General features: G+C 41.7%; 2 protein-coding genes across 3 annotated transcripts; one reads left to right on the forward strand and one right to left on the reverse strand.

Moving 5' to 3' along the window:
- The first annotated feature begins 202 nt into the window (after nt 1-202).
- On the forward strand, nt 203-13891 carry LOC111250069 (adult-specific rigid cuticular protein 15.7-like). Of its 2 annotated transcripts, XM_022804702.2 has the most exons (3): nt 203-442; nt 525-695; nt 13268-13891. In XM_022804702.2, the coding sequence occupies exons 2-3, from the start codon at nt 660-662 to the stop codon at nt 13667-13669; spliced, it is 438 nt and encodes a 145-aa protein (XP_022660437.1). In that variant the 5' UTR covers nt 203-442; nt 525-659; the 3' UTR covers nt 13670-13891. The 2 variants fall into 2 exon arrangements, with proteins under 2 accessions (XP_022660437.1, XP_022660438.1); XM_022804703.2 differs by lacking the exons at nt 203-442; nt 525-695 and adding an exon at nt 11544-12675.
- On the reverse strand, nt 2952-6856 carry LOC111250068 (uncharacterized). Its single transcript, XM_022804700.2, has 2 exons — nt 6140-6856; nt 2952-4009 (listed from the first exon to the last, which is right to left on the reverse strand). The coding sequence occupies exons 1-2, from the start codon at nt 6219-6221 to the stop codon at nt 3534-3536; spliced, it is 558 nt and encodes a 185-aa protein (XP_022660435.1). The 5' UTR covers nt 6222-6856; the 3' UTR covers nt 2952-3533.
- Nucleotides 13892-14045: the final 154 nt, after the last annotated feature.

The following is a 14045-nucleotide window of genomic DNA, read 5'->3' on the forward strand; positions in this document are numbered from 1 at the left end:
ACTCTCAAAGTTATTATCTCAACTTACTGATTAACATCCCCAAGCACTGCTATCTAACCGTGACGGCAATTGGCGTGTTTATCAAGCCGCGCTAATTTGAACACTAGACACATATAGAGAAGAAAAAAACTAATTTCCTTTTTTCTTATCTATAAGACACAGTTGTTGTTATTATTATTAAGACTGCCCTAAGAATTTTTTAGGGGCCGACTAGTTAGTATTTATTACAGTATGCTAGTTAATATTATTACGGACCGGTGCCGAGCATGTGATGCTGGCCTTCGCCATTGTTGGACGGAACCATATGAAAAGGAAGGAATAGAAACCCTCAGCTGTTTAAAGCAGATGCTTAGTAAATAGCAGCTTCTATATACTACAGTCATTTTCATAAAGAGAGTGATGTTGGCTCTGTAAAACTGGGGATGATGCAAAGAGCAAATAGGTAAGTGTTTCTATCTATCTAATTTATTACGTTTGATTCTTCTTTTTTTTCTTCTTCTCAATTTTGTTCAATTTTTTTTAAGGATTTTTGTTCTCAGCATTGCATATGCGGATACAACAGCTGATCAAGAGCAACAGGAATGCTGATGGGCCCACGATGTAGCGGCCATGGTAGAATCGGGATCGCTTTTGAAGTCAGAAAGCTATGTTACTAATTGATGGCCTACAATTCCAGCAGCGTTACTTTCACAAAGGTACGCGCTTAACACTAATGGCTCTATCAGCGCTAGAAATGATAATGATCACTGCTAGTGCCAACTGCTATGATCTAGACGCAAGAAACAAGACGTAAGTCATTACGTGCAGGCAATCCTCGTTCTGGGGGCTGTAGCTGACGAAGAAAATAATACTAGCAACAATAGCAACGAAAAAAACGGCAAAAACAAAGGTGTTTGCCACAAGTGACGAAACCAGTAGGGAAAGTCCGCAGGCGAACAGAGACGTTCCTTTGCATTAGACACGTACAGCACGATAACCACTAATCGACGGAGAAGTTGTAGGTATTTGTTTCTCAACAATAGCGATATCTTGAATGATCCTGGTACTAAACAACGTTACCTAGCAACCTAAAAGCCTAGTACAATAGATGCGTACAGATCAAGCAAATAGTATAGAACACGCTAAAACATGCGACTGTAGAGTTTAGCAATGCTAATTTTAATTTACTCTGCAAAAATAGCTACTAACAGACAAAAAAAAGGTCTATTTTTTTTTCTTTTTCAACACACTTATACAGATACTCGAAGCAGAACCCTTGTTATGACTCGTCTGCTGTCAATTGTGTATGTATTGGCATTAATCGAAGCTTAATTGTTTGATACCGGCACTTAGTTGGATGCTGATTTCATACGATAAATTTCTACTTTATAGGTACACTCTTTTCGAAATTGTTACCGCTGAGCCTAAAACGATGTCTCCATTTATAATATTAATTATGAGTCACTTTTACTTTTTACTGACGCCAGCTGCCGACAACAAAGCAGTGACTGTAATCAGTAAGCAGTGACGGTAATGGCCGCAATCCAAATCCAACGATGAGGAAATCATTGAACCAATCTTAATTTTACAAAGGCACAGTCGTAAATAACAACTGGACAACTTCTAACACATTATAAATCCATCATACTTTGTGCCATTGAAAAGTTATTTTGCGCTCTACTTTAGTTCTTCATTTCCTGTAGTACTTCACCTCCGCTTTACTCGTGGCTAGCTTCTTACAAATCCAACCATAACCATTTGTCCCAATGCTTAGCCCCCGTTCACTTCTATACTGTTCGTTGGGGTAGATGGCTTTAATCTGAAAAAAGAAGAGCTGTATTCTTGATTAGGTGATGATGCACCACGCCCTCTTCGCCACTCGAGATAGATGAAGACCGCCTAAAGGCGTTGTTGAAGGAAGACGACTTGTGAATCAGTCGAGAAGGTGACCTGCAGTCGTGGCGAATTGATGGGGCTGGAGGTATTTTACTCATAAAAACCATTTACAACAAGTCTCGATATATGATTTGATTGAATGAGGTAATCAAATAGAAAAGATCTGATAGATAGGAAAGACAATGCGTCAGACCATACATGGTAAGGACTGTTAAATAGCTAGAGGTCAAACGAGCGGATTATTTGCGCTTACCACGTTCTCTAGATCCGGTGGCGATGGATTACTACGCTCTCTGATCATCGCCAAATGCAATTTGTAACAGTTTATTTGAAAATAAAGACGATTTCAAAAGGTGGCTGGACGAATCCTTCAAAGCCAAACCCGAATACTTCCGGCAAGGCGTAATGACTCACGGGTCAAAGGGTTATGGAAGGTCGTGGGCATTGCCCGCCGGTATATAATGGATAAATCTGTTGCTAGAATTCGTGTACAGCGTTACGTTTGTCATTGACCGAGAAAAATGCGAACACTTATGTATATATATATATATATATATATATATATATTTTTTTTTTTTTTTTTCTTAATTGAAGCTGGAAATTGTTAGTTCTGGGTCTGTTCTGCCATAGATATAACACATTTGTTATAATGGTACAACATGCCCTATTGCGGTTTTAGCAAAGATTGTACCACAGCATGTAATAATAGAGACGCTAATATGAATTTCTCCTACATTATTTGAAACATATAAAGCAAAATGTAACTGCACCAAGAAGAGCCCTCTTGGCCATTGCCACTTCGTATTAATTAATAACTTAACGGTGGAGATAGCCCTGAGTAAGTACAGACAATTCATTTTAACTATCTAGACGAAACCTGCTCAGATGTTTTTTCAAGTTATTTACGGTAACGTAACACTAGTTCGTCACAGTGAGGCAACGACAAAGACATATAGTAACTAAAAGTTTTTGTAGGACCATACTAATCGAGCGACATATCGATACTTTCCTGCCATTTGGCATGATACATTACTGCTATTGGCTATGAACTGTAGAAATAAGAAGCCTAGAACAGATACAAACTAACATTTATTTGTTAGTTATCAATTAAGATTTATTTGCTAAGCTCAACACGAGATAACATGTTCTTTCCTTTTTCTGTCAGCATTCCTTTCTAGCAATAATTTATGATGATTTTACAACCTAGCAAAAGCACAGATAGTAACCTTGGCAAGAAATTTGTGATATCTGCATTAACGGTTTTGATGTTTCTTCGACGTTGTTACGACTTCATCCGGACCCAGTATCGTTCGCCATAATTTTAGCTTCTGATCAGCTCGTTGGCGTGATATATGCGAACTGGGTAGCGGCAACGCTCCTTGACAGAGCTCCAGACGCCCGCCGCATTTGTCAAAGTTTTACCATATAACGAACGATCCGCAATAGCTCCTAGTGGCACTGCTGTTATCCTTTTATTGTTCGCGCTCTGGTGCATTACTACATTATAATTTGCTAATATTACCATAACTGTTATATTATTTGAGTTTATTATATTTCAACATTGCAGCTACCTTAGCGTGTGCTTGTGTGTGTGTGTGTGTCTGCTTGTGGGTCCATTGGAGGCAGATCCATTGAAGTAATACGGCCGTACGCTCAGGCTACGGTGGGTTAGGTGAATTGATGTTTGCAAAATCGTTGCCACTTTTTAGATGTTTGCCTGCTGCAGTGGCCGCAGCGGCAGTAGTCGGTGATTTTTGCTTTTTCTGCCTCGACTTCTGCTGGCCACCTGCAGTAGAAGCGGACCCATTTTTCTGTCGGCGTCCCCCTGTGCGTTTCTTATCAGACTTTTCCCGTTGTGGACTGTTGGTACCGCCCGCGTCGCTACCGCCAGCAACAGACCCGCTAACGCGCTGGACCTTTTGTCCTGCGCCACGTCGCCTAGACACACAATAACCATCTTCGTCCTGTCGACATTTCTTGCGCATCTTCGTTACAGGTACCACTCCTCCAGGGGCGGAAGTGTCTTGAATAACACCTCCGTTAACTGAGCTATCTGGTCCGTCTACCCTCTGAGGTGGTGAAGTGTCTTTTGATTTGGAAACCTTGTTTGCTCTGCGTCGGCTACCACCGCCATCTGTAATTTAATATTTTAATTAGAAAATTAATGAATTTAAAAGCTCGAAAAGAAGTAGCGGGTAATTTGTAGCCACGTCGCGTCACATCGTGCCAAGTTGTTCTTAAAAATATGTCGTGCTTCTGTTAGCTGGGAGTCTAAAATTTCGCAATTGTTTGGTAAGCGTTCACTAACTAAACGGGTAGTCGTGACAATGTACCTGCGTTAATTACTCGTAGCAGTAAAACAGTTGAAATACTAGTACAGACGACTGTTTGTGTCAACTGACGACAATAGCAATTTTAAAGGACTTATGCAGGTAGGACTCGATCGTTGCATTAAAGGCTTCTGATTTTCTGAACTTATCCGTCTACGTCGGCATCTAATTGTTTAAAAATTTGGTCAAGAAAAACCTAGAAACACTACGCAGCCTAATGGCATGTACATCTAGGCACAAGCACATACACAGTCGAATTTTCAGTAACCATAATCTTTTAGCCAAATTTGGCCTGAATATTGGTACGGCTAACCAGGACGGATCAGCGAAAAATGGAAAATTCGCTGCTTGGCAAAGGGTCCTACCATACCGCATTTCGAGTTGCAACTTCTGTATCTATGGAAGTTTTTTTTAGCGCGTTATTGTTTGCTTCCCATTTGATGACCACCTAATATATCATGAGTCTTACATTGATATGCACATCCCAGATATCGCTGTTGCGCCAAGTTTTTGTCAACACTTATTTCTCGTTCTAGTATCTACATTTAGAGATAGATGTACTTCAATTATGGATTGTGATACCTGGTTAAAAAGAAAGAGCAGGTCCGATTAGTCCCCTAGACCACGTTCTTCAAGGAATCGCGCACGTGAAGCTCTGGAGATGGCTTTCATAGGATTATTGACTTTTAGGAACTGTGAAGCTATCTCTAGTAAGAGATGATAAGAAAAAAGCCGACAGTTGCCGCAGCTTAGGGTAAAATGTATCGAATACGATGAAATCCCCACAACAATGAGTAGAAGGGGCGACTGCGTTTCGCGTGACCCCGTGGTTATTAGGGTAAACGAAGTGTCATTCGCTTATGTTAACGGCAAATGTTTTTAAATAGACGGATGGAAGGAAGGCAGGTGAAGTTTGTTGGCAAGGCAATGGTGAACGCAGACGGTACTATCCTTACGTCGCATTGGTTATCTACTAAAAATAGTTCAAGATCTATTTCTCTTTTGAGGAAGTCGTTCCGACAGAGATAGCTACAAGATGATTCTGCAGCTGTATGCATTCGGGTAAACGTCATTCCAACTGTGGGGGTTCATGGCTGCCTGCACTGATGTCTTTTAAAGAGAAAATCGCTACGAGATCGACGACTGGCTTATTGGCTGTGGATCCTTTTGTATCGATAACCCTTTGTTAATTACTACGGTGATGAACTGCAAATATCTAGTGACCTGTACAATAGCCATTGAGAGATTTCTATAAAATAACCTAAAACTAATTAAAAAGACGATACGAACACCAGATTTTTTGTTTCTTAGTTGTTCTCTGAATCGTTGTCCGCGCCTTCTAGGTCTCATGATTGACAATGATCTAACAATATTCGGGGGTGTACACGTCCTCAGTGACCACTCCATTAGCACTCGTTTCCGAGCTGTCATTCTTCTCCAGCTTGACACAAGGAGGCGATGATCAACACACGGTACGATGTTATAATTTATGTATAAATAAATATAATATGTTAAATCAACAGTATTCATTACGTTGAAATGATACACAATTGCCAGGCGACGATTTTCCATTCACAAAACTTCTAGCAACCAGTATTACTTTCTATTTATATCACAATTTTCTTACTCACGCCGTTATAGCATACACAGATGGAAAGATACATTTTAGTATATTCTAAGGACGAAGCAATCGTATACATATCCGATACTATTCTATAATTAACGTAAGTCTGATAGATCATTAAGTACGATTCAGCGATCTCTTGATTGCTGATGTGGTATAAGCACACACAGATACGCAGCTGTACACGCACATGAACCTTTTGCCCGATCTAGCTTATTAACACAGGCCTAATTTTAACTCAGAAGTTTTCACAAAGCTACTGATAAGACGAATAAACCCGAAAAAAGACTAAACATCTTTCTTTTCGCACCTGATCGCCGGCCAGCCTCAACGGTGATGGCAATAAACAGAACAATTACGCACACAAACAATGCCAAACGCCAAGCTTTCATTGCAGCTGTTCCTTAGGGACGTCTTCGCTAAACTTGTCCTGATTCTTCACCCTGCAGTTCTTCTAGTACGAGTGCTGCTAGAGCATGACACCGTATACTTTTACTTTCGTGTCTCGCTTGTAGCGGGATGGAGTCAACGCTTTGAGGCCGTCTTCGAGCCAACTGATGCGACTGAGCTCACCGAGCCGTCGTTACACGATGGCGCATAGCTCTGGTGAGCGCTGATATTCCGCCGCTTGCTATTGGATATGATGGTGGCTTTTTTGTGGTTCTCGTAGACGCGAGTGGGCTGGTAGTGAGGCTGTTCCTGGGGTGATTGCTGTGGACGTACCTTTCTACTACCCACGATCAGCGGTAGTCGACGTTGGAGATGCGTATTCTTTTTTCTCTCTTATTTTTTCTCACTCGTTCTCCCTTCCGCATTCTGTTGTTGTTGTTGTTGTGTTTTTTGTCCTTTTTGCTTCTTCTTTGCCCGCCTCGTCCGTTATGCCTCTTCGGGAAATATGAGTTTTCTCCGCGAGTTAAGTGAGAGACCGGGCTGCAAGTAGCCCTAAAGACAGACGATTGCCGTCACGGATCGACCGTTACCGCATCTACGTCGGCGTCATCGCCTTCGCCATCACCGCCATTCCACTGCCACCACCACCACTATCAAAACTACGACAGGGGCTGAACCGCTTCGTGGGAGATTGGTTGAGCACTGACATAAAAACGGAGAGTCGAAGAGCGCGCGTAAGCATGCCAATCCTTCGAAACCGTTGGTGCTCAAAACACACAGAAAGAGAAACAACAGTAATCATCGTCGACTGCTTCTAATCCATCGTAATAGACTTACCAGACGATGGCCGAAAAGAAGCTACATTCGTACAATACGCCAACCAGATAAACATATAGATTGATAAATACATGGATCGAAAAAAGTGCGGCACTAACAAATAGCCACGCTGGTATTCTACGTTTTGTTAACGAGTCGGCGTCACACACGAAGACGCTGATGGTTGAATCAGGGGCCTCCTCAAAAGCATGACCATGTAGGGGATAGCGACCCAAACGCACTGGATTATTTAGACAAATAGGATCATTGGCGAAAAATGAGCACATGTAGAAGACCAACACGGCGACAAACTAAGCACAGACCGACGAATGCAGCTATTTTTATTACTATAAGTACTATTAGAACCGTCAAATAGTCAGGATTTTCCAGTCAATTGTTTTTTCCTGCCGTTCTTCTAGGGAGGTGCTAGGCGTTCGGCAGCTCGCTTGACAGTCCGACAAAACCATTACCGTATGAGCGAACAGGGTGGTTAGCGAAAAACGGGTTAAATACACCTAACGATTAAGGAACCAACAAGCAAAACTAGTATATTCAGGAAATGCGACAATTTGCCCACTCTCTCTTCATCGTTCTTGCTCTATTGTACATAAGTACACAGTTGATATTTCTACGTGGCAAATTAACTCATGTTAGTCGTTCCATATCATTTACCAGTGGGGAACAACCTTGGGCTAAGTAATGTAAACACGGATGAGTTGTCTGATCTTATCTGTACAGGAAGAACGCTAAAGTGTGTACTTCTTCGGTAGAGTAGAAACCCTGATTTTAACTCCTGGCTAAACATTTTCAGTGATGTTAGTTCGATAAGCGTATGCCACAATTATGAATGCCTTAAGCTTCACCTATTTATTTGATAGTACCATCAAGCCTGTATTTGCACATAGTACATACTATTGGCGACATAAAGCCTCAAATAATCTACTCTCACATCCTAGTGTCCTATTGTATTTCAGAAGGCACGGGAGCACGCACCTATATCAGCTTTTGATCTACCTATATAACGGCTCTGCATTTCAGACTAGAGCGCAGGCTGATAGCAGGATAACGTTCCGCGCCCACTAATAGTCGTTCAATTTCACAGTTACTCATGTGGCAAAAAAATAACAGTCACAGGTGAATCTATAGCAAGAATGATAACTACGCAGCCGATATGTCGCCCACCAATATGTTGGTAGATTAGAAGAAACTAGGCCTGTCTACTGGTCCATTTGTCATGCCAAAGCTGTTTCAGGAACTAGAGATAAAACAAAATTTCCTGTAAACTGAACCAGCACTACTGATCAGACGTAATCATTGTCTTGACTTTCGCGTGTGATACGCATACGTGATAATGTGGTTGGCGTCAACATGTAGGTAACAAGGTAGAACAATGCAGTATCTAATGTTTTTTTAACAGCTAAAATGACTGAGTAAAGCTTGTATGATCAGAGTGAATTATAAGAACGAAATTGTGTTCGTTGTTAGAAAAATCATACGAACGTAATGCACGTTCGAGAGCAGAACAAAGTGAACGTAGAAGGAAGACATTGAGGACTAGAGACTTCCGCCGACAAAGTCAAGGCCACCCCCAAACCGAATAAAAGTAAGCTGAGCTGTGATTTGTCTGAATCCATTATCGACAAGCTTGGCCAGATATAACGAGCGCCGTATTCGATCGCTGGACGCCAGGCCAGCTACATAGCGTGAAATTTATAAACAAGCAGCATGCACCTAAGGGTGCTACGGTACGTACGATGGGATTAAGTGGGATAAGCCCCTACCCGTCTACGCAACATATGCGTCCAACTACGTGAACGAAGATCTAATGGGGCCAAGCGGACACTCTTAATTGGACTTAGTGGCAGAAGTCAGAAACCGATTACGATGAAATTCCTCTAATCTCTATCTAGCTTTAACGACAATCAACTCAAAAGACCTTAGCCCTTTCAATTATAAACTCTGGATAAAAACCCGTATTACCGATTCCCCGCATTGCGTGGCCTCATCCCCTATCTCAGTATCACATTTTTGTGTCTTATTATCTCCCCGCAGTTGTTTAACGCGTTAGCGGATTGTTCGAAAGGATAGTATTCCACAGCTCTCTCTCTATAGGTCGGTGACGGCCGCCTGGAAACAGCCAGATTATCAGCCGTCGTTCCGTCTATTATTTTTTGACGACACAAAAGACCTTCTGTCAATCACCTATTATGTTCTCGTTGGTTCAATCAGATACTATGGACGCCGTTGTTAGTCTGTTATCAATACTAGTTCTGATTTAGAATTTCTCAAGTTATTGTCTACGAACCAGTACATCTGACAACTCAGCCCAGATCGGCTCTTCCATCTTACTATCGTAAGCTACTAATACGACTTTAATACATGAAAGCAACCTGTATCGCGGCGATGATTATTACTGATGACAGAAACCGTTATTCAGCCAACACAATGAAGGTCTAGTGCCTGTCCGTTTAACGGCAGGGCCACGCTCACCTAAAACACGTCACTGTAGCAATAATCAGCAGCAGCATGCGTAGTTGTGGCCTAAAGAGCATCTACAAGTGCAAGCAAATGCAAAGTGCAAACCAAGGTCGGTAACCAGCTGGGATAGCCACCCCACGTTCCCTGTTCGCCCCCACTAGTGAGTACCACTAGGCCAATATACTGGGGCCACAATGTCAGGATTTCCTAAGGGAGGTTGTAGCATGGAAACATGCGAAGAGCTGAAAAGTTATTGTCTCATAGATTCATCTGTTCACATCGCGAATTTTGCCACAGACACCTGGTCTGTTTTTCCACTAATAACAACAATAGCAGTACGCAATGCCTGAATGTGCCAAAGTGAAAGGAAAGGAAAAGAATATAGTTATACATTGTTTTCTTATATATAGACTTGTGCACACGGTTGTGGGCGTCTGTGTATGTTTCTGTTCTGTGTTCGCCACCGGACGCCTGTGTGAAACGTGCGAGTGTCTCCACACGAACGTCATCCGAGCTATATACATATAGTGACAAGCCTTGCTGGAGTATTTGTCGCGAAGGGCATGTATGTCGTTCTCTATCCGTGACATTAGAAAGTAACCAATTCCTTTTAAAACAGATCACAAACTCACGATGACACGAATTCTCCTTGGAATATGAGCGATTTACGCCAAGCTGCAACCTAAAATTTTAATGTCGGGCACATTGTTAACACAATGATTTTGTAATCTCTTTTGCGAAATAAAGTCGATAGTTTGCACTGAACAAAGCTTTCGTTGCCAGGCCAGAAGATAGCAAATAAACATGATCCAAGGGCATCAAAAAAAAACGACAAAAAAAACATGTTAGAATGTTTATTTAAGAAAGCTTGTGTCTCAATATCGAATATAAAGGTTACTTTTATATGGATGTTGTGTTACAACAGCTTACAAGAATTTTATTGTATCACAAAAATCAGATCTGGAGACGTCTTGTAGAATCCAAGACATTTGCTCACCGCTCAATACTCTTCACATGTCTCAAGCGGTCTTCCTCGATTTCTGCCTAACTACAACAGCTTTACTGCTAATGTAAACGCCAGTTGGAAAAACGTTCCAAAATTAAGTTCTCCACTGATGGCCGTAGCTGGCTTCAGGTTATCGTGAAACCTTCGTAACCACGAGGAAGCTCGAAATATCTATTTGGGTTAGGTATCGTCGCTGCAGTGAAACTGTGGATTATAGTATTGAACAATACGTTTTTTATCAAGATGCAGAACCGACGACAACAACGTTTAATCCTAAAGCAAGTTTCTAGTCGTTTCTAGTTGTTCCAACTGAAGGCAGGACCTTTGAATAGCTAAACAGCTTTGAATTGATTCATTGGATCATGTGGATCCCTGCTTAGGCGGGACCTCGATAAATCTTGCTTTACCAACACCGCGATACTCAGACCACTAGCAAGAAATCATCATACATGCCAAGAAAGACAAGCGAACGATTCAGGCCTCGATTGAAGCAAATGTCAGGAATGTTGAACGAATACGTTCATCACGGCTCTCTCGGTTGGTCGGTTTCATTTATAAATATCTGTCTTCAGTTAAATGTAGCTCATAAACAGGCAGCACCGATCTATCACTGCGCATGTATATTAAACTAGATTAAAAATATATTTCGTCTTCGTTAACTTAGTTTTTCATTCAAGTTAATTCATTGTGCATCTATGGTCATTTACCACAATCTTTTTTCATTTGACAACCAGTCTATTTATTAGTTTTCGACAGAAATGTTTAGATCTGGCGTAGAGTCCATCCAGGTTTGGGACCCTTTCGATTATGGGACGAATGGTAACTGTTTCATCTACGAGTAATTGACGAAGGTTAAGTTTCATCGGAACGAATTCGGAAGATACGGTCGGTGCAGTAGGTTCCCTCATTAGATTCTTTTTTTACGATCTTGCCATGTGCGGCCTGGCATCGTCGTGTACAAACGTGACTTTGCCTCCTTGTCTTCGTGATGTCAGTAAATCAGAAATCTCTAGGAAAAATTCTTGATTAAAAAAAAACTTTTTGTTTGTGACATAGCTAAAACCGTTCGATTCCGAGGCCACCTATTCTATGAATGTAGCAAAACGCGACTAACTTCTAGCAGGACAAAGGATAGCCGCAATTCTACGATTACGGCAATTAAATGATTCTGCCTTGATAAATCCTGTTATCGATTAGTGAAGCTCAATAGCGCTGACGAAGGAGTGAAGATAGCTTATGTGAGAGCCCTTTACCTTGTGCCGCCCCGTAATATCCACCGAAACTGCCGTTTTAATCTGTACTAGGCCATTTCTTCTAAATATCCCTGTGCTTCTCTGTCGATATGCACAACAGTGATCCAAGATCACGGCTATTCTTTAATTTAGAGACAAATTACAGCTATGATATTTATCTCTGACACGATATTCACCTTTCCACAATTCAAAGGGCGCGTATTTCTGGTTCCATGACACGAGGTGACTTGTAGACCCAAATGAGGATTTACTCACAGTAACGTAACCACGCATGAGTTCCCTGTGTGTGAGTACACTTGCGCCCTACGTGCCCACACACAAACTACTAAGGTTTATATTTGTGGGGCTGGAATGACCTTGCACTTCGTGCCGTGAGTACATTTCTGATAGCCAGCAAAGCGCCAGCAGCTGTGACAGCGGCCGTAGGTGAGAGAAGTGTGCAGAAGTGGCAGCAGCAGGAGAAATATGGGCCACGTCAGGAGTAGACGTTGTGGGCTAAGTTGCCACGCCAAAGAAGTAGTTCAATTTTTATAATATTGCTTTTTGTGTTCTTGTGCGCTTGCCCTAGTGGAGGAGTAAGCTTTAGCAATACGATTTGTGTCGGGCGCGACTGCATTGTTCTCCTTGTGAATGCGATTCCCGTTGCCCCAGAATTGAATTCCCCTTTTTTTGGGCCTAGCCGAAGGGGATCCCTCACCTTATTGAAGGCCGTCTTAGCCGACAATTTAGCGTTATATCTGTGTGCGTGTCTGAGTAGTGCGCGCGTGCTGAACGTCACTTTTGGCGTTTCTGTCAAAGACCCGATATATAAGACCGCTTGTTGTACGCTGCGAGGCGCCTTCAGTCAATTTTTGTCAGCGTTTGAAAAGATACGCTATAGCATTAGATAACATGTGGCTCAGAGTGAGTGTTTCAGCAGCAGTGTGCTGGTAACCAGAAGTTTAAGTTGATCTTAGCAAAACTTAATCCAGGAGTTTTCATGTGTCTATCATAGATATAATAACATTGTAATCAGTCGTATTGAGCGTGCGGTGTGGGTCTTTTTTTGACGAAATATATAACATTTATGAGGCTGAAAAAAGAGTGGTGGTACAACTTTTCACGATCGGATACATGTGAAAATACTAAATTGAATTTGTTGTGTCGATGATTAATCGTGTGACGAGAAGCACGGTATTTGTGATGGGGTTGTGCAAACTTCAGCGAGTAACTGGCTAGATGTTTTTGTGCTGGAATGTTTTTGCCTTTGTGTGGCATTACCGGCCTACAGCTGATATATGCATTTTGTCCAATAAAAATAATCAGCTGTTATTCCTGTTGTTAAGTCCTGCTATCATACACTGAGTAGTGTATGAGTGTCTAAAGAAAATGCTCTCAATCGTCAGTAGAATCAATAAAGTATAACCTGTGGTCATTTGCAAAGACTAGTTATAAGATACATAACAAAGAAATAGACGAAATAAATGTACGTTCAACCATGTTGTCTGTGTTCTAGCTCGTCATTCTCGCCGGCTGCATATTCTCAGTGGTCTTCGCTGGCCACCACAGAAATCATGGAGGCCATTCATCAACAGCTCGCCATCAGGATGACTATGGGAACTATGAGTTCAAGTACGCCATCAACGACGGCTATGGAAACGTGAATGGACGTCAGGAGAAGGGTTCACACGGTCACATTGTCGGATCGTATTATCTGGGTGAAATTGACGGACGCCATCGCAGCGTTCAGTATCAGGCTGATAAACTCGGCTTCAGAGCCACCATCAAGACGAATGAGCCTGGCACGAAGACTAGCGAGCCCGCATTTGCCCCATATATTAATACTGATTTCGCAAAGTCAATACCTTCGGGAGCAATCCACGCAGCTCATGGACACCATGGATATGGACATTACTAAAAGATTTTTTTTGCTAGATGTCAGACGATTTGAAATTTCAAGCATCCCTAACTTTTGTTCTAAACTATGGTTCCATGTTTCTGCTTGCTACGCTAGAATCTAGTCTTTCGTTAAGCTTCACTACTATCTATGATCTCCATTGCGTTGTATGAAGCAAGGTGATACTTACATTTATCCGACTGTATATATTTTTGTAAATAAATTCTATAATTTCGTGCTTTATATCTTGAGTTTAGTTTTTCTTAAATGCGGAAGAATATATTTCGCCTTAATTCCACAATAATTGAACGAAACGTTAATTACTAGGAAGTCCGCTAACATGCTGCTACTGTAATTACGATCTAGCTCATAATAAAAATCCCTCATGGTGAGACTC

This window comes from Varroa destructor, unplaced genomic scaffold (assembly GCF_002443255.2).
Source record: "Varroa destructor unplaced genomic scaffold, Vdes_3.0 BEIS01000004.1, whole genome shotgun sequence".
Lineage (NCBI taxonomy): Eukaryota > Metazoa > Arthropoda > Arachnida > Mesostigmata > Varroidae > Varroa > Varroa destructor.